The 17338-nt window shown below is 32.0% G+C and overlaps 2 protein-coding genes across 3 annotated transcripts; both read right to left on the bottom strand.

Annotated features, from left to right (window-relative positions):
• Positions 1-516: 516 nt before the first annotated feature.
• Positions 517-3677, bottom strand: LOC110703281 (acyl-protein thioesterase 2-like). Its single transcript, XM_021881060.1, has 9 exons — positions 3546-3677; positions 3231-3336; positions 2463-2499; positions 2274-2343; positions 2035-2139; positions 1674-1824; positions 1496-1578; positions 1085-1178; positions 517-962 (listed from the first exon to the last, which is right to left on the bottom strand). Exons 1-9 carry the CDS (start codon positions 3574-3576, stop codon positions 878-880), a joined length of 762 nt encoding a protein of 253 aa, XP_021736752.1. The 5' UTR covers positions 3577-3677; the 3' UTR covers positions 517-877.
• Positions 3678-13405: 9728 nt separating this feature from the next.
• On the bottom strand, positions 13406-17239 carry LOC110703282 (cytochrome c oxidase subunit 5b-1, mitochondrial-like). 2 transcript variants are annotated; one of them, XM_021881062.1, is made up of 6 exons: positions 16849-17239; positions 16676-16752; positions 16520-16570; positions 14655-14721; positions 14443-14522; positions 13406-13763 (listed from the first exon to the last, which is right to left on the bottom strand). In XM_021881062.1, exons 1-6 carry the CDS (start codon positions 17024-17026, stop codon positions 13689-13691), a joined length of 528 nt encoding a protein of 175 aa, XP_021736754.1. In that variant the 5' UTR covers positions 17027-17239; the 3' UTR covers positions 13406-13688. The 2 variants fall into 2 exon arrangements, with proteins under 2 accessions (XP_021736754.1, XP_021736753.1); XM_021881061.1 differs by having other exon boundaries at positions 16676-16755; positions 16849-17236.
• Positions 17240-17338: the final 99 nt, after the last annotated feature.

Consider the following 17338-nt stretch of genomic DNA (forward strand, 5'->3'; position numbering starts at 1 on the left):
TGACTTTCTATTAAGTTCTTCCTTCAATTTTTTCTTACTCAACCATGTTTTTAATTCCACCTATGTGATCTAAGCATCTAACTCATCATATTAACCTCATCATCATATAATTGCAAAAGAGATTCTTTAACATGTTTCTACCTATTAATCTCCTACGATGTATTTTTTAAGATTTGACACGTCAATATTAAAAAGAGGTGAGACACAAGATGAGACATATGATTCTCAAAATTAAAAATTTTGAATACCAGTCATAACTTCATTTTTATTTTTCCAATATACTTCATATTCCTTAAAAAACAATTACATCTTATAATTGTTAAGCTTGTTGCATGACAAATAAAAGCTCCAAAACTTTAAGTAAAAGAAACTATAATATGCGTGTTCATAATCCATGTAAAGTCAAATGTTACAATTAATTTGAGACAGACGGAGTATATAAAATTATTTTATATCTTTGTAGCTATGGTAAAGAGAATACTTTGTGATATGCATAAATGAAGAGAAGCCGCAACACACTAGAATTTGATTTAAATAAAGTAAATAAATATTCTAATAATCATATAGTAGAAGTGTAGAACAACCAATCTCATTAGCTATAAGCCTAGAAACCAATCCCCCAAAAAAAACCTTATGTAAAAAACCAAATAAAATTTCAAAAAAAAATTACATAATCTTATTGGATAACAGGCTTATAGCCGAAAACGTATCATAGAATATCTGCAAACCAAACTATACTGTATGCCCTCAAACTATATTCTTCAATCAACCATCCCACTGTTTTTTGTTTACAGGTCAGAACAGAACTCAGAAGTCCTTCCTCATGAATGTTATGAAGCATGTACTGAACAAAGTTTCGAAGTTATGGTTGAGTCCTTCAGCGGAAGCATTCGAGCCCCAACCTCGATACCAAGAAGTTGCATACTTCATCCATCTCCATAGGAATAGTGTAATGACCAAGCCTGCATTATGACCAAACATTAGTCCTCTAAAATTTAAAAGATAAACAAGGCAAAACCCGGTATAACAGATGGACTGCAGGTGATTAATAGTTGTTGCAGAAGAAATTGAGGCTTGTACATACCCATCAAAGTTTTTGAATGTGAGATTTCGAAATCCAGCTGAAGTCAAGGCTTGAGCAGACTTCTCACCGAATCTGTATGCAACTACTTCATCAGCTGCAAGAGCAAATTGGTGATGTTAGCAATGGTATGCAACTGTCAGCAATTTTAATAGTGCTTTATGCATCATTTGCTATGACTGACCAAAAATACGATTAAAGGATGAGGCAAATCGATGTTCATTAAACACTTATCACCTCAAAGAAAATGAAACATCATACAAGAATTATCATACTTGTCAAGTTTAGAATGGTTATGGTTAAGTGTATAGCCGAGTTATTAACATATTGTTTATATTATCAAACAGAGTAAAATGGCGCGACTGCTTGTCTCTGAACTGAATTATGAAGGAGAAAATGTACAAAAGGACTTACATTTTCCATGACAGAGGAAAATTGGCAAGGACGCTGCCCTCCTTGCAGCATCATTTGAACCTCCCATTTTGTTCCTCAAACTCCTAAAACAACGAACATCAAGTGAGAAACAAAAACTTTTTTTTAATCAGAACAATGAAAACACATTAGTTGCATACTCAGGAAATCTTTAGTATACCTTGCACCTGGAAGCCAACCACTAAGTCCAACTATTGCCCTCAAATTGATAGGATAAAAGTTTCCATTCGCGTATTTCCCTACAGCGAAGCAGGATGCTGAGTAGAGACCAACAGCAGCACCCATACTAAATCCTCCAATACCAAGTTTAACTGTTAAGAAAAGCAAGAAATCATCAGACGGTCAATTTAACAGCAGGTGTAAAATGAAACTCTCAAACATTTGTATTTGTATTCTGGTTGGGTTACACTAGTATATGAAAAAACACAGGCACACAGCTATTATAAACTTATTGTATGTAATAAGGTTTTATCATATTCTTGCTACATTTATTCTTGCAGTGCAAAAGTTCAGACTGATACCATCAGCAGGCTCTGTTGACAATAGATTTGCAATATGTGACGCCGAGGCATCCAATCCCTCAAGATCGTCTTGACTATCCTCTGAAATCTCCGTTACATCAAACCCTATTATAAATACAGAGAAGGAACTTAGATCAACTTTCCTCACAAAAGTAAAATACTGAAAAAACAAAAGTAATCAAGTAATATAGGAAAATCATAACATGAAATTTTTCAGGAAATAAAGAAAGCTGGCTTACATGCTGTGCATGTAAATCCACCAAGTAATGCCACAGGCCGAGTTGGAGCTGTTGGACATATAAATTTAACCTGCATCACAATGCATATTTGTATCAGCAAAGAGTTGTACAACGCCTCAACAACATTCGACTCTCAGAAATAATAGCAGAAGGTGAAACCGCGTTTTGGTATAAAGCAAGGATGCTTACATTTGGTAGAGGAAGAGATTCCAAGAGCTGACAAGCACTGCAAGAAAACCAATTCCACAAGAATAAGAAGGTATTGCAGGAAGAAAGTTGAAAGTTTTTAATTCCATAATTTGACTTGGCACTTCAAAGTCTTCAATAGATAACATGATTTATTGTAAAATGTATAAATTAACAATATCATCAAAAGATAATTAAAGACATGGAAAAAGACTCGAACCTCCAAAGGCGAAAAAAGAGAAAAGAAAAAAGGAATACAGCTATAGCTCTAGATGAAGGGGGACTAATTTGGAATGATCTACTAGGAACTGCTATTAGCAAGTGTGTTATAGGCATGAATTATGAATAAAAGTTCGATACCAAAAACGTTTTTCATTACCTCTCTCACTCAATGATGTAAGAGAATCAGTGTAAAGCAGTCCACTATGCAAGCAATATGTATTAAAAGGATTCCAAAGTTGTCAAGGACTCAAAAGAGACACGAAAAGGAACGAATAAAGGTCGAACAACAATCATGGAAAACAGATTGCAAGAGAAAGCAAAACTTAGCAAGAATTAAGACTAACTCATGATGCAAATAAGAGCAATGAGGAAAACAGGATTTAGGCTCAAATAACAATGATTAAAACTCTAAGATTAATATTGTGTAATTGAACAATGTCATGATTCATGAGATAAACAACGCGACACAATTAGTGATTTCCAACACCATTTCTAGTCATTACAACAAATGAACATACACACAAGAGATAAACAAGAGAGAATGAGGACCTTGATCCATTATCACCAAGTCCATGTAGCCAAACAATTGTAGCAAGGTGCCTCCCTTGAGGCCTAACTACATGTGTCCTCCCAAACTCGAACGTTCTCCTTGCACCTAACAATACAATCCAAAGCAATGAGCTCAAAAATTCAATGTCAATACACACAACACAACAATTAACAACACCACAACTCCAATGCCTCCCTCTTAGAAGACTCCCACATATAGCGGAGTTAATTAACAGGTCCAGATGTACGCAATCTTATCACTACACGTGTACACATATGCATCAAACACACTTTGAACACGAAAAACGAACTCACCAGACCCAGTTGAGTAATTTGAATAGCTCATATTGAAGTTGCTACAAAGATTACTAGCAAAACACCCTATTAGCAAATATATGTAATAAAAGTGAAAGGAAAATACGATGAAAAAAAACCCAAGTATGATGGTCTATTTATATCAAAAAAAAAGTGGGAGAATATATGAATATACAATAAATCAATGAAAAATAGTATAGGTGTGTGTAAACTTGTAAACAAGCTGAACTTTGTGCCTAAGTAAAAAGGAGAGGTATACATGAAAAGATAATGACAAAAGCTGGAAATCTTTTTTGGAAAGAGAATCAAAAAGCATTACCATTCCAAGAGCACATTAATTAATGTCTCTGCTAATTCAGAGGACTCTGCTGTTTTTTTTTAAAAAAAAAAAAAAAATTAATTTTTCTGAGGTGTTGGACTGCAGTCTCTTGCAGTTGGGTGAGAATCTAATACTTCTGGGAACTGTTCATTAAAAAAAAGAGCCAACAGTGTAATCAAACTTCGGCTAATACTTGTGTACAACGGATTACGTGTTTACAGGTGTCGTTTAATTTGATGCATACAATATGTTTGCGGGTGACATATATGTTTAGTCACCTAAATCACATAAAAGTCATCGTTACACAGAGTTTACTGACTGTCCGGTTTTTCCAGATTTGATTACTTGTTTAGTAGTAGGTGTTGTTTTCAATTTTTTTGGTTTTGAGATTACTGAAGTATTGGGTTATTAAACATCCGGAACTCAAAATTAGTCATACTTTATGGTAAAGGGGCTCATAAATTGAACAAGAGAGCTTAGCTTTTAGATTCACCTTTTGACTCTAAGCATGTTCATCAACCAAGAGGTTAATACTTAATAGAATTGTACACAATGGAGCCATGCAAGTCCACTTATCATGTCAGCAAGCATCGCTCAAATAAGCTGTATCTAAAACAAGCTAAGAAAACATTGTGTCATGTCAGACTTATGTAGATTGTTTAAATAGAACTCATGCGCAACTTAACCCTCTTGTTATATCATATCGTGTTGTGTCAGACTGACAGCAAGTTATCTTTACCTTTTTTTTCATTCTATAACAGTTAAATATAATAATAAAAAAAACAATTAGAGACAAGATTATTTTAAAATTTCTAATGAAAAAGCATGCAGGACGCAAAAAATCAAGAAGGTCCTTTACATAATTTGAAATGGGTTCAATTTATTTCTTTAACAACACGGTTGATTGATGCCCATTAAAGAGGTTCGATTTTTGAGTTCACAATGAAAGAATATCAATTTTAAATTTGCAAAAAAAGAAAAAGAAAAAAAGTAGTGGAAATTAGTAAAGACGAATAGTTTTGAGATATTGGCACTTTAAATATCTTTGTGTAGCAATTTTATTAAAGTACAAATTTACACTTTCTTCAAACATGCACATGAGAACACACGTGCGTTATGTTACAGAGTATTTTGATATCTGAGTTTAATTGAAATTTTAGGCATTTGATGAGGTTAAAACATGATTTTATTTTCGTATTATTTTTCATATATGCTTAATATTTTGCAATGATATCATATTATTTACGTATTGAGGATGCCTACGTTGATCTTCCATTACTTTTATGTACTTGTTTCAATCGAGAAAAATAAAAAGATTATTCAATTTGCTCCATTCTATGATGAACCTCATATGTACTACTCGGGCTCAAAAAAAAAAAAAAAAAAAAAAAAAAAAAAAAAAAAATTACCATGATAAAATTAAAGTTTAGATAATAGATTAAACATGCATAAATGTATATATTCTTGTTGAATTTATAACAATGTTAATGTTCTTCTTCCCTTTTTTTTTAAATCAATTTTTCATAATTTTTACGAATATATAATTGAAAATAACTAAGGATCAAAATCGTCGTTGTCGCGGTTCAGGGGTGTGTGGGGTTTGGGCTTCTCGGGCGGGTCTCGGCGGTTCGGGCTCTATTGTCCGGCGGTATGTGGGTTGGGTTGGTGAACCTCGGAGCGTTGGTGGTGGTGCTCGGATTGGCGGCAGGGTAGGTTGTTAGGGTTACGTTCGTATTCCTTGTTTTTAAGTTTCTTCCTGTTTTTTCTTTTAGTGGTGTGTGTGGTGTTTGGGTTTCCTTTTTCCGTCTTTGTGTGTTATTTAGGTTTGTTATTTTTCCTTTTTGTGTGGTGTGTTGGTGTGTTGGTGTGTTATGGGGTGTGCAGATCGGTGTACTGATCTTCTGGTGCAGGATTTGAGTCGGGTTTTTTGGCTATGGGGCTTTGGTTTGATCTTCTGTTGGTTTGGGCTAAAGGGTTATGCTTCCATACTGATATCCGCGTTTGAATCGGAGATTGTCTTGTCAATGGTGAAGTGTACAACACTAATTTTGATTTTAGGTCGAGGAGTACAGGATTCTGAGCCAATGAAGGTTCACGTTAGAAACTACAACATATTGCCAGACCCCCTTGCAAGAGGCTGCGTAGGACAGCGTTATATGAGCCAAGGGTATTTCAGAAAGTCATTTTGCGCGTGCAATTGTAGTTTACTTTATTTCGAACTTGTAATTGGTTCTTTTGTCTTTGTATTGTTCGGTTACGATTTCTTATGTAAGTGCCGTATGGCTTATTATTAATGAATTTTAATCTCCCCCTTTCAAAAAAAAAAAAAATTGAAGACCAAGCAAACTACAAAATATAATAGCATTTTAGGAACAAAGTGAGTACTAACTTTTATTTTCATTTTTTTACAATAAGAAACTATACGTAAACAATATTCCTTTTTCATCTATTTTATTGACTCAAACCTCTTTATAATAGTTGTTAAGCAATAATTTTTTTTCAATTCTTTTTAAAATTTAAATAACCTTTCAATTTTCCATAGGTTTCCAAGCACCTTCGTCTATTGATGCCTATAAGAAACAACTCAATGCACCGTCCATTGTACAAATTATTCTTTTTGTCATCCACACAAAACTTGTTTATATAAATTAATTAGTTATTGCATACACAATCTCCACTTATAAATTTATAAATGCAAATATGATTAATAATGTAACAAATTATCTACTATACTACATCAACATTAATTTAACAACTATTAACAATATAATATACACTCGACGTAAAATTACTATATGGTTTTTTGGAGTCTAGCTAGTAAAGCTTAAAGCTAACTTTAATTTTTATGTGAATTCGTTGACTTTTGAATGTAATTAAGTTTGTATAATAATATTGAATTATGTACCCCGTTGAAATTTTAGCATCACAAATTAGCATCTAAGAACCTTTATTAATAAGTCAACATTACGACATTATTTCTTTTCTTTAAGAGAAAAGGAGTACAAATTTAGGTTAGGCTTTTTTAAATTGTCAACTTTGCACCCTATCTTATTATGAAAGAATCAATGCATGGTTAGTGCAGGCGGATGCATGATCCACATGGTGCATCTCTTCCAAAAAAAGCGGAAAGAACATTGCATAGAAATATAAAGAACATTTAGTTTAAGTGAAAAGAACATATTATAGAATTGTAAAGAACATTGTATAGAAATGTAAAGAACATTCCGTTAAAGTGCAAAGAACATGTTATAAAATTGTAAAGAACATAACGTGCAATTAAATAATGTTCTTTATCTTCATGTTCTTTGATTGTCAGAATAATGTACTTTTATTTGTGACATATGTTAATTGTTTAATTTGAAATGTTCTTTGAATTTTGTCTTTAGATTATGGTGGTTGAATAAAAATAATGTTCATTACATTATATTATCATTAAAGGTGATAAAAATTCGGGTCGGGTTGGGCTATAACATAATATCTCGTGTCCAAAAAACCCGAAAAATGTAGTGGGTTTTTCGGCTTTTTTTCGGGCCGAGTTTGGATTTTTTAACTAAAAATGCATTTTTAGGCCTGTCTAAACCTGCCCTATTTTCGGGTCGGGTCGGGTCGGGTTTGGTCGGGCCGAAGTTGATCACCTCTAATTATCATGTTTTCAATTAATATTACGGATGTTCTTTAGATATATATATAAAGAACGTGAAGTTGGATGTTTTTTTTACAAAATAGGTATAGGTTCTTTATAAAAACAACTATATGTTCTTTACAATACAGCTCTAATTTGGATTTCCGGCTTTTTTTCGGTCCGAGTTTGGATTTTTTAACTAAAAATGCATTTTTAGGCTCGTCTAAACCCGCCCTATTTTCGGGTTGGATCGGGTTGGGCCAGGTAGGGTCGGGCCGAAGTTGATCACCTCTAATTATCATGTTTTTAATTATTATTACGGATGTTCTTTAGAAATATATAAAGAATATGAAGTTGGATTTTTTTTTTACAAAATAGGTATATGTTCTTTATAAAACAACTATATGTTCATTAAAATACAACTATATGTGATGTTCTTTATCAAAAAGCTATATGTTCTTTACAAAACAAATGTATGTTCTTTACTGAACAACGGAATGTTCATTCCGCGTTTTTAAAGAGAAAACGGATGCGCGGAGCATCGTGCATCCGCCTCCGTAGAAAAAATTTCATGAAAGAATATCTTTACTACAAAATATGCATGTAACCTAAGTTAATAGTGTTGTTTATGATAATATCATATTATATATTGTTGTCATAAAGTTGTGGGCAAGTGGTGTATATATATATTATTAACCATATACATGTAGGTAACGTTTATTCCTAGCTTGAGTCTATTCTCACTTTATAAGTTGATTCGAAAATTAATTTTCACTAGTTAGTTAATAGAGGAATAAGCTACACACATGAGAGTGAGAACAAATTCCTTAACTATCATATGATAATCATATACCAATAAATGCTCTTTAAACTTACTTAAAATAAGTATCATACTTTGTATAAGCTTTTGTGATATACCAGACTAGTGATACTATACTATGCACATTATGCGTGTACATCGAAGTATGCGCGTGATTATGTGAATGGCTTGGAAAGAAACATGGCATGCACCTTTCAAACTCATTGTGTGTCTTGTACATTTGAATAAGAGCCTAAACAATTGTCAATACCATTACATGTACTTGTATACATGGTTTATAAGATATGTGCATATATAGTAAGATTAGCATGACTAACAAGTCAAAGAAGAAAAGAAATAGTATGACTCTAAAAATTAACCATGTTTTACTTGAAAAGACATTTTCTTAGGTAGACAATGTTTTATTTATATATAAATATATGTATGTTTGTCTACATATGAAAATGAAATTATCGAAATCAATTATATTGATTATTGGTCATCAAATTTTTTATAAGACACTTAACATAATAGCTTGTTCTAGTTTATCAGATGATAAACAGATTTTTTTTATCGAATGACATTTTCATAAATAAATCAATAGCTTTATCCATATAATATCAACTATGTGTCCGCATTAAATAAAAAAGTTGTAGATCTATTTACGAAATTGCTATTTGATAAACTTGTGTTTTCTACTTATATTATGCTAAGCGCTATTGCAAAAGTATTCTGTAATTCCTTCTGATTAAAGTTCCAAAAAAGTGATTGCATATTTGCATGGAAGTACAATTTTCCAATATTTTAAGTGAAAAGAATGGAGTTTAGCAAAAGAATTTAGCAATAGTGAAATGAAAAGAAAAAAAAAAAGATCCCGACTTTTATTGTTCTACCATTGTATTTGTACCATAAATAGCATAATTAGTTTTTTTTTTTTTTTTTTTTTTTTGAATAGCAAATAGCATAATTAGTTAATGAAAAGAAAAGGGATTATAATTAACTAATTTGTAACCATTAACCATCGACCTTTTGGATCTATTGAGACATGTTTTTGAATAATAAATCACACGAATCTTACTTGGTTTTTGTGAAAAGAGAATTTGATTCATGCTATGGACGGCTGATTTTTTTAAACATAATATTTATACAAGGAGTATTTTTTTAAGCATATAATAATATATAAATAGAGTTTATTGCTCGGATATTTTATCCATTTGCCCTCCACTCTAAAAAAAAATTAGTAGTTTGAACTCATACAAGTTTCTTTACTTAATGCTCTCTTACTTAAGTAAAGTGTAAGTTTTTAAAATTAAAAAAGAAATGAGGAAAGGTACTAAGAATAAAGTAGAAAACTCTCCAAAAATAGAGTAATTTTATCCGATGTTACTATTTAATTATTGACAATAAAGCCTTAGCCCTCCTATTAATAGATGAAAATTATATTCATTGATAATTTAACACCTATGCCTTAGGCTATTTAAAAGGTTATTCTAATTTGAGCTTTATAAGGTTTGGCATGATCAAGTATGATATGAGTTTTTTAATTTAAAAGACTGTTTTGGTTTAATTTATTGTTTGTTGTATCTTTATAAGTGTGTATCCTGGGTATCTTTTGATTTGGTCTAGTCTGATTTTTATAAAAACAATAATACGAATGAAGTTGAAACCATGATACTATAGTTGATTTTAAAGGAAGAAAATACTTCTCCCGTTTTTTTTTTAAAAAAGTGTTATATGTACTTACCAAATGCAACCACTTTTTAAAGGGTTACACATTCGTTCATTTTCAACAACAACTATATTTCAATTTTATACAGTACTTCGTAACAAGAATATGCTCTCTTGATCTTGTATGATGTGTTTTGGCCGGTATGTATTTTTGCTAGGTCTAGCCTAGCCTCGTATGACCAGATTTAAATCTTTTTGTTTTGATCTTTGAAATCATCTAGTGTATTTTGAATCACTAATTTTATATGGTGGTGTGGTCTAGTCTCTTTCTAATCTTGTCTAATATGGTTTGAATTTTCTTCTTAGTTTTATATTGTCTAATTCTCACAAATAAATAATACAAACGTAAATAATAGGAATTGGTGGAGAGGATGGACAAAACCTAGGACACCTGGAAAAATTACTATTCTATACAAAGTATTTTAATCCATTTGTCCTCTCTGAAGTTAAATTAACTGCTTAACTTAACTCATTATACTTACCTGAAAATAAACATAAAGCAGATAAGACAAGTAAAATGAGATATGAGAGGTAATAATCATACCAATCGTGTTTCATAAACAGTTCAATAATTTGAGAAGTCATTTCAATTGTCATAGTCACAAATTCACAACTGTGAACCAAACTTAAAAAAAAAAATAGAGTACTTGACATGTATAGAATAACTAGGTGTGGCTGTCCATCAAACGAAGATAGAAAAAAGGTTTAGGTCCTTTTTTCTAATTTTTGTATTTTTTGCGTTACAATTGTCCATACTCCATAAGACAATAATATAATAAGTCTTCTTCAATTCATTCGTAAACCAAACTTTTTGAATGCTAGCTAATTCACACATAGAATTTCAAGAAAAAGAAAGGTAAATAAAAGAATATGCTAGCTAATAATTTGATATATATTTCTGTCCATCAATTTTTGGATTTGTATGTTTTTTTTTTCTAGCTTCTTTTTCCATTTTAGTGTACAACGGTTCATTTAGAATCAATACACAGATATTATTCCCCACTTTTTTACTGTACTATACAACGACTAATTAATATTCATATGATAGAAAGTTCATATGAAGGTGAACCCTATACGAGTTTTCATGATAGAAAGTTCCTCGAAAAGTTTCGTAAAAAAGAAAATAAGCAAATAAATAATAATGGTAAGTATGGAAATTTATTATTCGTCAAGTATTGCTATGTGTCTATTTTTGTTTGTAGGGAAAACACAACCCGCCAAAAAAAATAAATAAATAAACAAAACGAAAATATGTCTTCGATTGCAAATACTACAAATAAATGTTTGTTGATTTATCATGGAATTAGTAACCTGAAAATTTATTTTTGATTCATTATATATATTTTAAAAAAAAACCCAAACAAAAGAAATCCAATTGTTAATCATTTGGCTTATACATTTGGTATAGATTTTGGGTACATCTTAATTATGTTGAAATGTTCAATTTGATATTGGATACACAATAACAGTACCCCTCAAAATTTTTGGAGTATAATTTATTGTCATTGAATGTTATGTAAAACCTTTACCTAATGAATATACAAATAAATCACGATTAGGAGTTACTATATTTTTCCTATCAGACGGCTTGATCGTTGACATGGTCTAAAAATAGTCATAAATAAGACCGCCTTAGCTAAATAACAATTTAACAATTAATTAAGTTCATATTTTATGCCATATTTTTAAAGTTTTTGAAAAATTAATATTTACAAAAAAAAAAAAAAACAAAAAAAAAAGTTCTTACAAAAAGTCAATCATAAGTCTTTATTTTTTGACAAAATTTCTAGATTTAACTATATCTTTTCTTAAGTATAGTTTAAATCATGTTTTCTAGACAAATTTTCTACGCCGAGAATTGACACGTAGAAAGAAGCAGGAGGGCAAAAGAGCGAAAATTATGAAAAAAAAATGTTGGATCCTTTGTAATAATTAATGTGATGGAGATGGATGCTTAAATAATGTTATGAGAATAAAATGTATGTGTAGATTCTGAACAATAATATGGTTGCCTCCTTGATAAATATCATGCATGGGAACAACTTGAACACTACATAGAAAGAGACAAGAAATAGTGACATTTTCGAGTAGTGGAGATTTTTTTTCTCAGCAACAAATTCAAACCCACAAAATTGTATTATTCCACCCCAACATGTTAGCAATACTAGCTACTTGTCAATTTACTATAAGTTTATAAATACGAGAAATACTCAAATACAAGTCTTTGAGATTTTGACCTAAATCGTTCAAGCTCGATAGATTGTTTACACGAAATAGATTGATTAGAATTTTATATCTTGCATATTTGAAATTTGAAAAATTTTAACAAGTATTTATACCTCTGAAATAAAACTAATTAGTTTATACGATAAAGAAATAATGTACGAAGATTAGTTAAACTACTATAAGTCTATAAGACTTTCAATGGGAAAAAAAGATGTTTAGAAACAAACATAGTTTTGGTGGAAAAAAGTTTATAGAACTATGTAAAGTTTGATAGTGAGTTCTAAACTCACTTATTAGGCTTCTTTATAAGAGTTGAAAATCATGTAATTTTGAGACTTTATAAGTTGCATTTCAGCATAATTACATACGTATTTAATATTTTTCTCTTATCTTCTTGGTTTCCTTTTTTTGTGTACTATGTACGTTAGAGATTCCCTCCCCTCCATTCTTAGGTTTGAAAGGAAGAAAACTTTGCATTGGAGTAGCCAGAAGTAAAGGAAGGAGGAGATCAAAGCTATAAGCGAATGGCTGCCTAAATTTTTTTCTGTCATTTAATGGTTGTCTTTTAGTTTGATAGGTTGTGCCTATCATTTATTCCTCACATAATAGAGAGAAATAGGAATCTAATTAAGGGACGAAGTGAGTAGTTATTACTTATTATGAGAGCACTTATTAATCTTAAAATGGGGCTTCCCAATCTCTTCCACTTTCTCCGATCCATTGCAAAGCTTCCGTCATTTCAAACCTAAGAACGGAGGAAAAATCTCCTCCATAGCGCAAACACAAGTGGTATCCAGGGAAATAGAAAATATACCCGGAGATGTTTACAAATGCTTGTTCCACAGGTCAAGACACCCCTGCAGAGCGAAATTCTGGATAATGTTTTCTACCCGGAAATTTTTGCAATCAATCACAATTTGCAGACTGAATAAGAAGTTCAACGCAGAAGGCGGCTAAAGAGTACCCTGGTCTTTATGATAGCGGGGCTATTCACTTATTTGTGATGCAGATGTTTTTTGGCCTGTTGGTATTTCCATGAAGTTTCAATATCTGCGTTGCAATAGTTGATCATAATATTAGAGAAAGCCTGCCAGTTCCTAGCAGAACTGAGCATAACCATTACATTATTTCAACATGAAAATTCAAACTGGATTTTCTTTGAGTGATGCAGCAAAAGGATCAATGGATTATTCGCCCAAGCAGCAAAGATCATGAATGAAATTTATACTTCCAATTACCAGCTCAATGGTAAAGAAACAACATTTTCGTATTTATCTCAAAAATAGAGCAGCGGGCTAAATTGTTACCAACAAGCATCCGTCTAAGGTACCATCAAAAAAACAAACAAGCTTTTTCGCTTTTCAATTGGAAAGCAGCAGCAGAAGTTTCACAGAACTTGTCTCATTGTCTCACCAGATCTTATTACGTCACTAAAATCGTAAACTACAATCAATGGTGGTGGTGGTGTTCGCCTTCATCCTCATCATGCCCTTCAGGGTCACCGCCATTGCCAACAACTTCCAACTGCAATAGATTAACCAATTAATAAGCATTTCTAATAAAACCAACATTATAGACAAAAACATTGAAGAATGTAAAGGATGAGAATAAATAGCCAAACTGCGTGAATAATCCTTAAATCAGAAGGAAAAAAAAAAAAAAAACAATGTTCTCATCACCCATAACCCTAATTTGCTAAAAGCAAGAATGTAAAGTATGAGAATATGTCCAATCTCATCAAAGACTAGTTGTTGGAAGGACATTATCTAGCTTTATTTATATAATTCTACCCTTAAAAAACATGTAAATGAATTTGGCACTTAAAAATAGGTTACAGTATGCAATTAATTGTGAATTTGAAAATGCAATTTGGTGGCACACTGGAACTGTTCTTCAAAGAACCAGATAGCTACTATCAGCTTCCAGACCAAATCAAGAAAATATGCAGAAAATTCAAAGTAGCTGATTCAATCTAAAAATGTGGCTAATATTACTCACTTGTCAAAAATAATAATCATTTTAACAAATATTTTAGATTATGCATCATCTAATTTTTTCTGTACAAAAGTAGAGAAAGTACATGTCAAGTCCAGTTTGAGATGCGTATGATTCACAGACAAAGCACCGAATTTCCAGTATAGATTCTCCACATCATAGTTGACAAAGTTGTTATGACAAGGATCTACATGAGTATGGCACTAACCTGGAAGTATTGTGTGCAGACTGGACACTCATATGGCTTGTCTTTCTCGAGCCAAAACCAGACAACATCATGTTCATCCTCTGGGAAAAGAAGAGTTAAACAGATTTAAAGGGTTTTACTACATGTCAGAAACAGCAAAATAATATTCAGGAATTAATAAAATGGAGATGACATTGTATCTAGAAGAGGACATAAAAAGACTTAATACTGACCTCCTTCGCCACCAGGACATCCAACAATTCTTTTGTCAAAGACAGACTTAACAATAGCTGGGTTTTCCTGCATTCATATATAGCAATTCAAAGTTAGCACAAAATTTAAAAATCAACATGTAGATCATCTCCGTATAATGATGGGACGTGAAGAAAATTTCAAGCTATATAAATTTTAACAACATAGTTGACAGACCAACATATTAACTATAAATTTTTAGTCAGTTTAAAATTTTAAAGAAGTACAATACTTCGTAAATGATAGCAAGCTTGACATTTTAAAAAGAGTTTACGAAAGAAGCCATCTAAATCAACATCATGCTCTTTGGAATTTTAATATCAAGATACCATTAATTTGAAAATGAATAGATCATATAATAACCATCTTATTGAAATTGAGCATAGATTTTTTTTTTTTTTTCCTACTACAGGTTACTTCATTTGCATTATAAAGTCCAACAGGAGGATAAAAAGATATTGAAAATAAATAAAGCAATATTGAAATATAGGAAGAATACTGAAGACAAAGAGCACATTATAGTAAACAGGACTAAAAAGACCAAAAAATATTTAACCTCCTGGGATGTTCTACTCATTACAGTATAATCAACGCAAATAGAGAACAAATTCTAAAGTTAATCAATGTAGACTTTGAAACTGAGCTGCCATTTTGGGGTTCCCTGACTAAAGACAGTTTAGAAGCACTGATATTAGATTAGGGACTTTGGGGTAAGATATTAACAGGAAAAAAAGAAAAGAAAAAAAAAACGCAAAGCTTTTGGGTTTATAAAAAAATTGAAGCAGACAAGCTTGAAGGGTGAATATCAAGGCTTTAAGGAAATTAAAGTTTTGATAAAAATCATAAAAATTAATGCCGGCCTAAGAGAATAAACTAAAGCACCGAAATTTGGCATCACATTAAAATGAAAGATGAAGAGTCTCAAGACTAGAAAATACAAGAAAACCCTAATCATAATGTTCAAAAGTAATACGCTCTGATTTCATTATATTACACAACTACATGATAAAATCATTGCACCTGATTTCAGGAGATTAAAACAAGAAAGAAATATGAAGGCATGAGAAGACAGCATACCAATCAAGTCCTTTGCAGTCTATACTCTAAACATTACATATTTTCATCGCACTGGGATACATAGCATCATGACGACTACTTGTAACTATGTAAGAGATACCATACACGAAAAAATTTCATCACACGCATAAATTAGAAAGGCAACCACATTACAAAAAGGACCATCAACAATCCTCAATGCAGGCATCCCTTGCAATGGCCAATATACAATCAGTATTACAGCAGCAATTTTAAAAACCAACTTACCAGGGTTGATTAAAGTAATTGGATTGGGTACACCCAAGCGCCTAGGCTACTTTGTATGGAATACAGGTATTAGTAAGTGTCTAACAGCTCAGGAAAGTAAAATTTTCATGTTCTTCCCAATAACGCGTCATAACTCACAAGACAAGGGTCCATGAGTCATATCTACATGTCAAATACCCATTTCAAATAGTCGAGGTGAAATGAAGAGTCCCCGAGTAACATAGGGTGCTATACCCCTTTCTCTAATTGAAACAACCCAAACAAAATGAATGATTGCCCATTTCACTCACTCTCTCCCTTCTTATATTCCTAGATAGTGTCAAATTACAGCAAATTTCAAGCAATTCTTAAACACGACAATGTATACAACCTTTAAACAATTCCACATTTGACAATCACATTAATTTATCAGCAATACCCATCACAATTAACAAATAAAATATCACCAATATCCATCACAATAAATAAGTATCAAATCATCAAATGTAAGCAAAAGCAAAATCCAAAAAAAAAAAAAACTAACCTTGGTGCCGAAAGGACCTGAAGGGTGGTTAATCTCCAGAATATCCTTCCCCTAAAAAAAATCATCACAAATAATTCAATAAAAATTGAAAATTTTCATAATCTCCCAAAATTAATGCAACAATCATTCATTCAATAATGATAAAAAAGTAAAAACCTGGAGCTCAGCTTCAAGCTCTTCACGCTCATGACCAGTAGCAATGGGCATTACATCTTCAACCTTAGTCTTTGAAACTTCTACAACAAAAACAATCCAATCAATTTAAAATATTAAAAAAATCAACAACAATAGATCTGAATCAAACCCTAGAAAAAGGGGAAATCAATTACCGGCTTCAGCGGAGAAATGGCGACGAGAGAGAAGAAATGAGGAGGATCGAACAGCGGAGGTAGCAGCAGGAAGACGATGAGAAAGAGAAGAAAATGAAGGTTTAACAATGGCGGAAGAAGATGAAGAAGAAGAAGAAGAAAGGGATTTGAGGTGAGAGAAAACAAGTCTTCGCCACATGATTGATTGATTGAACTGTGTTCTGGATCTTAGGTCACGCCCTAATGGTTGAAGATGATGAATCGATGAGTTGATCTGGAAATTGAATTGGGGGAAATTGAATTGGGGGAAATTTCTCTCTCTTAGTTTGGGTAGAAATGAGAAGAGAAAATGGGTGTGGAGGAAGGGAGGGCGGCTGTTTCCTTGGGGTTGGGCTGGGTGGGGCTAGATTTGGGTTGCAGTGGTTTGAGTAGACTTTCCAATTCTTTCGGAATTTGTATGCTCGGTTTGGTAGGTGGTAATAAATACAATGCACCATGTACGTATGGAGTA

The sequence above is a fragment of the Chenopodium quinoa genome, unplaced genomic scaffold (assembly GCF_001683475.1).
Source record: "Chenopodium quinoa cultivar QQ74 unplaced genomic scaffold, ASM168347v1, whole genome shotgun sequence".
In the NCBI taxonomy this organism is placed as follows: Eukaryota; Viridiplantae; Streptophyta; class Magnoliopsida; order Caryophyllales; family Amaranthaceae; genus Chenopodium; species Chenopodium quinoa.

Bases quoted from the DNA above. Each gene is read 5' to 3' on its own strand.
- LOC110703281 (XM_021881060.1), bottom strand. From the start codon at position 3,576: ATGAGCTATTCAAATTACTCAACTGGGTCTG. The intron at 3,337-3,545 runs GTGAGTTCGTTT...TTGTATTGTTAG, and splicing joins AAATTACTCAACTGGGTCTG to GTGCAAGGAGAACGTTCGAG. The intron at 1,825-2,034 runs GTATCAGTCTGA...TTTTCTTAACAG, and splicing joins GTCAACAGAGCCTGCTGATG to TTAAACTTGGTATTGGAGGA.
- LOC110703282 (XM_021881061.1), bottom strand. From the start codon at position 17,026: ATGTGGCGAAGACTTGTTTTCTCTCACCTCAAATCCCTTTCTTCTTCT. The intron at 16,756-16,848 runs GTAATTGATTTC...TTTTTGTTGTAG, and splicing joins CCATTTCTCCGCTGAAGCCG to AAGTTTCAAAGACTAAGGTT. The intron at 13,764-14,442 runs GTTAGTGCCATA...AATCTATTGCAG, and splicing joins TCTGCACACAATACTTCCAG to TTGGAAGTTGTTGGCAATGG.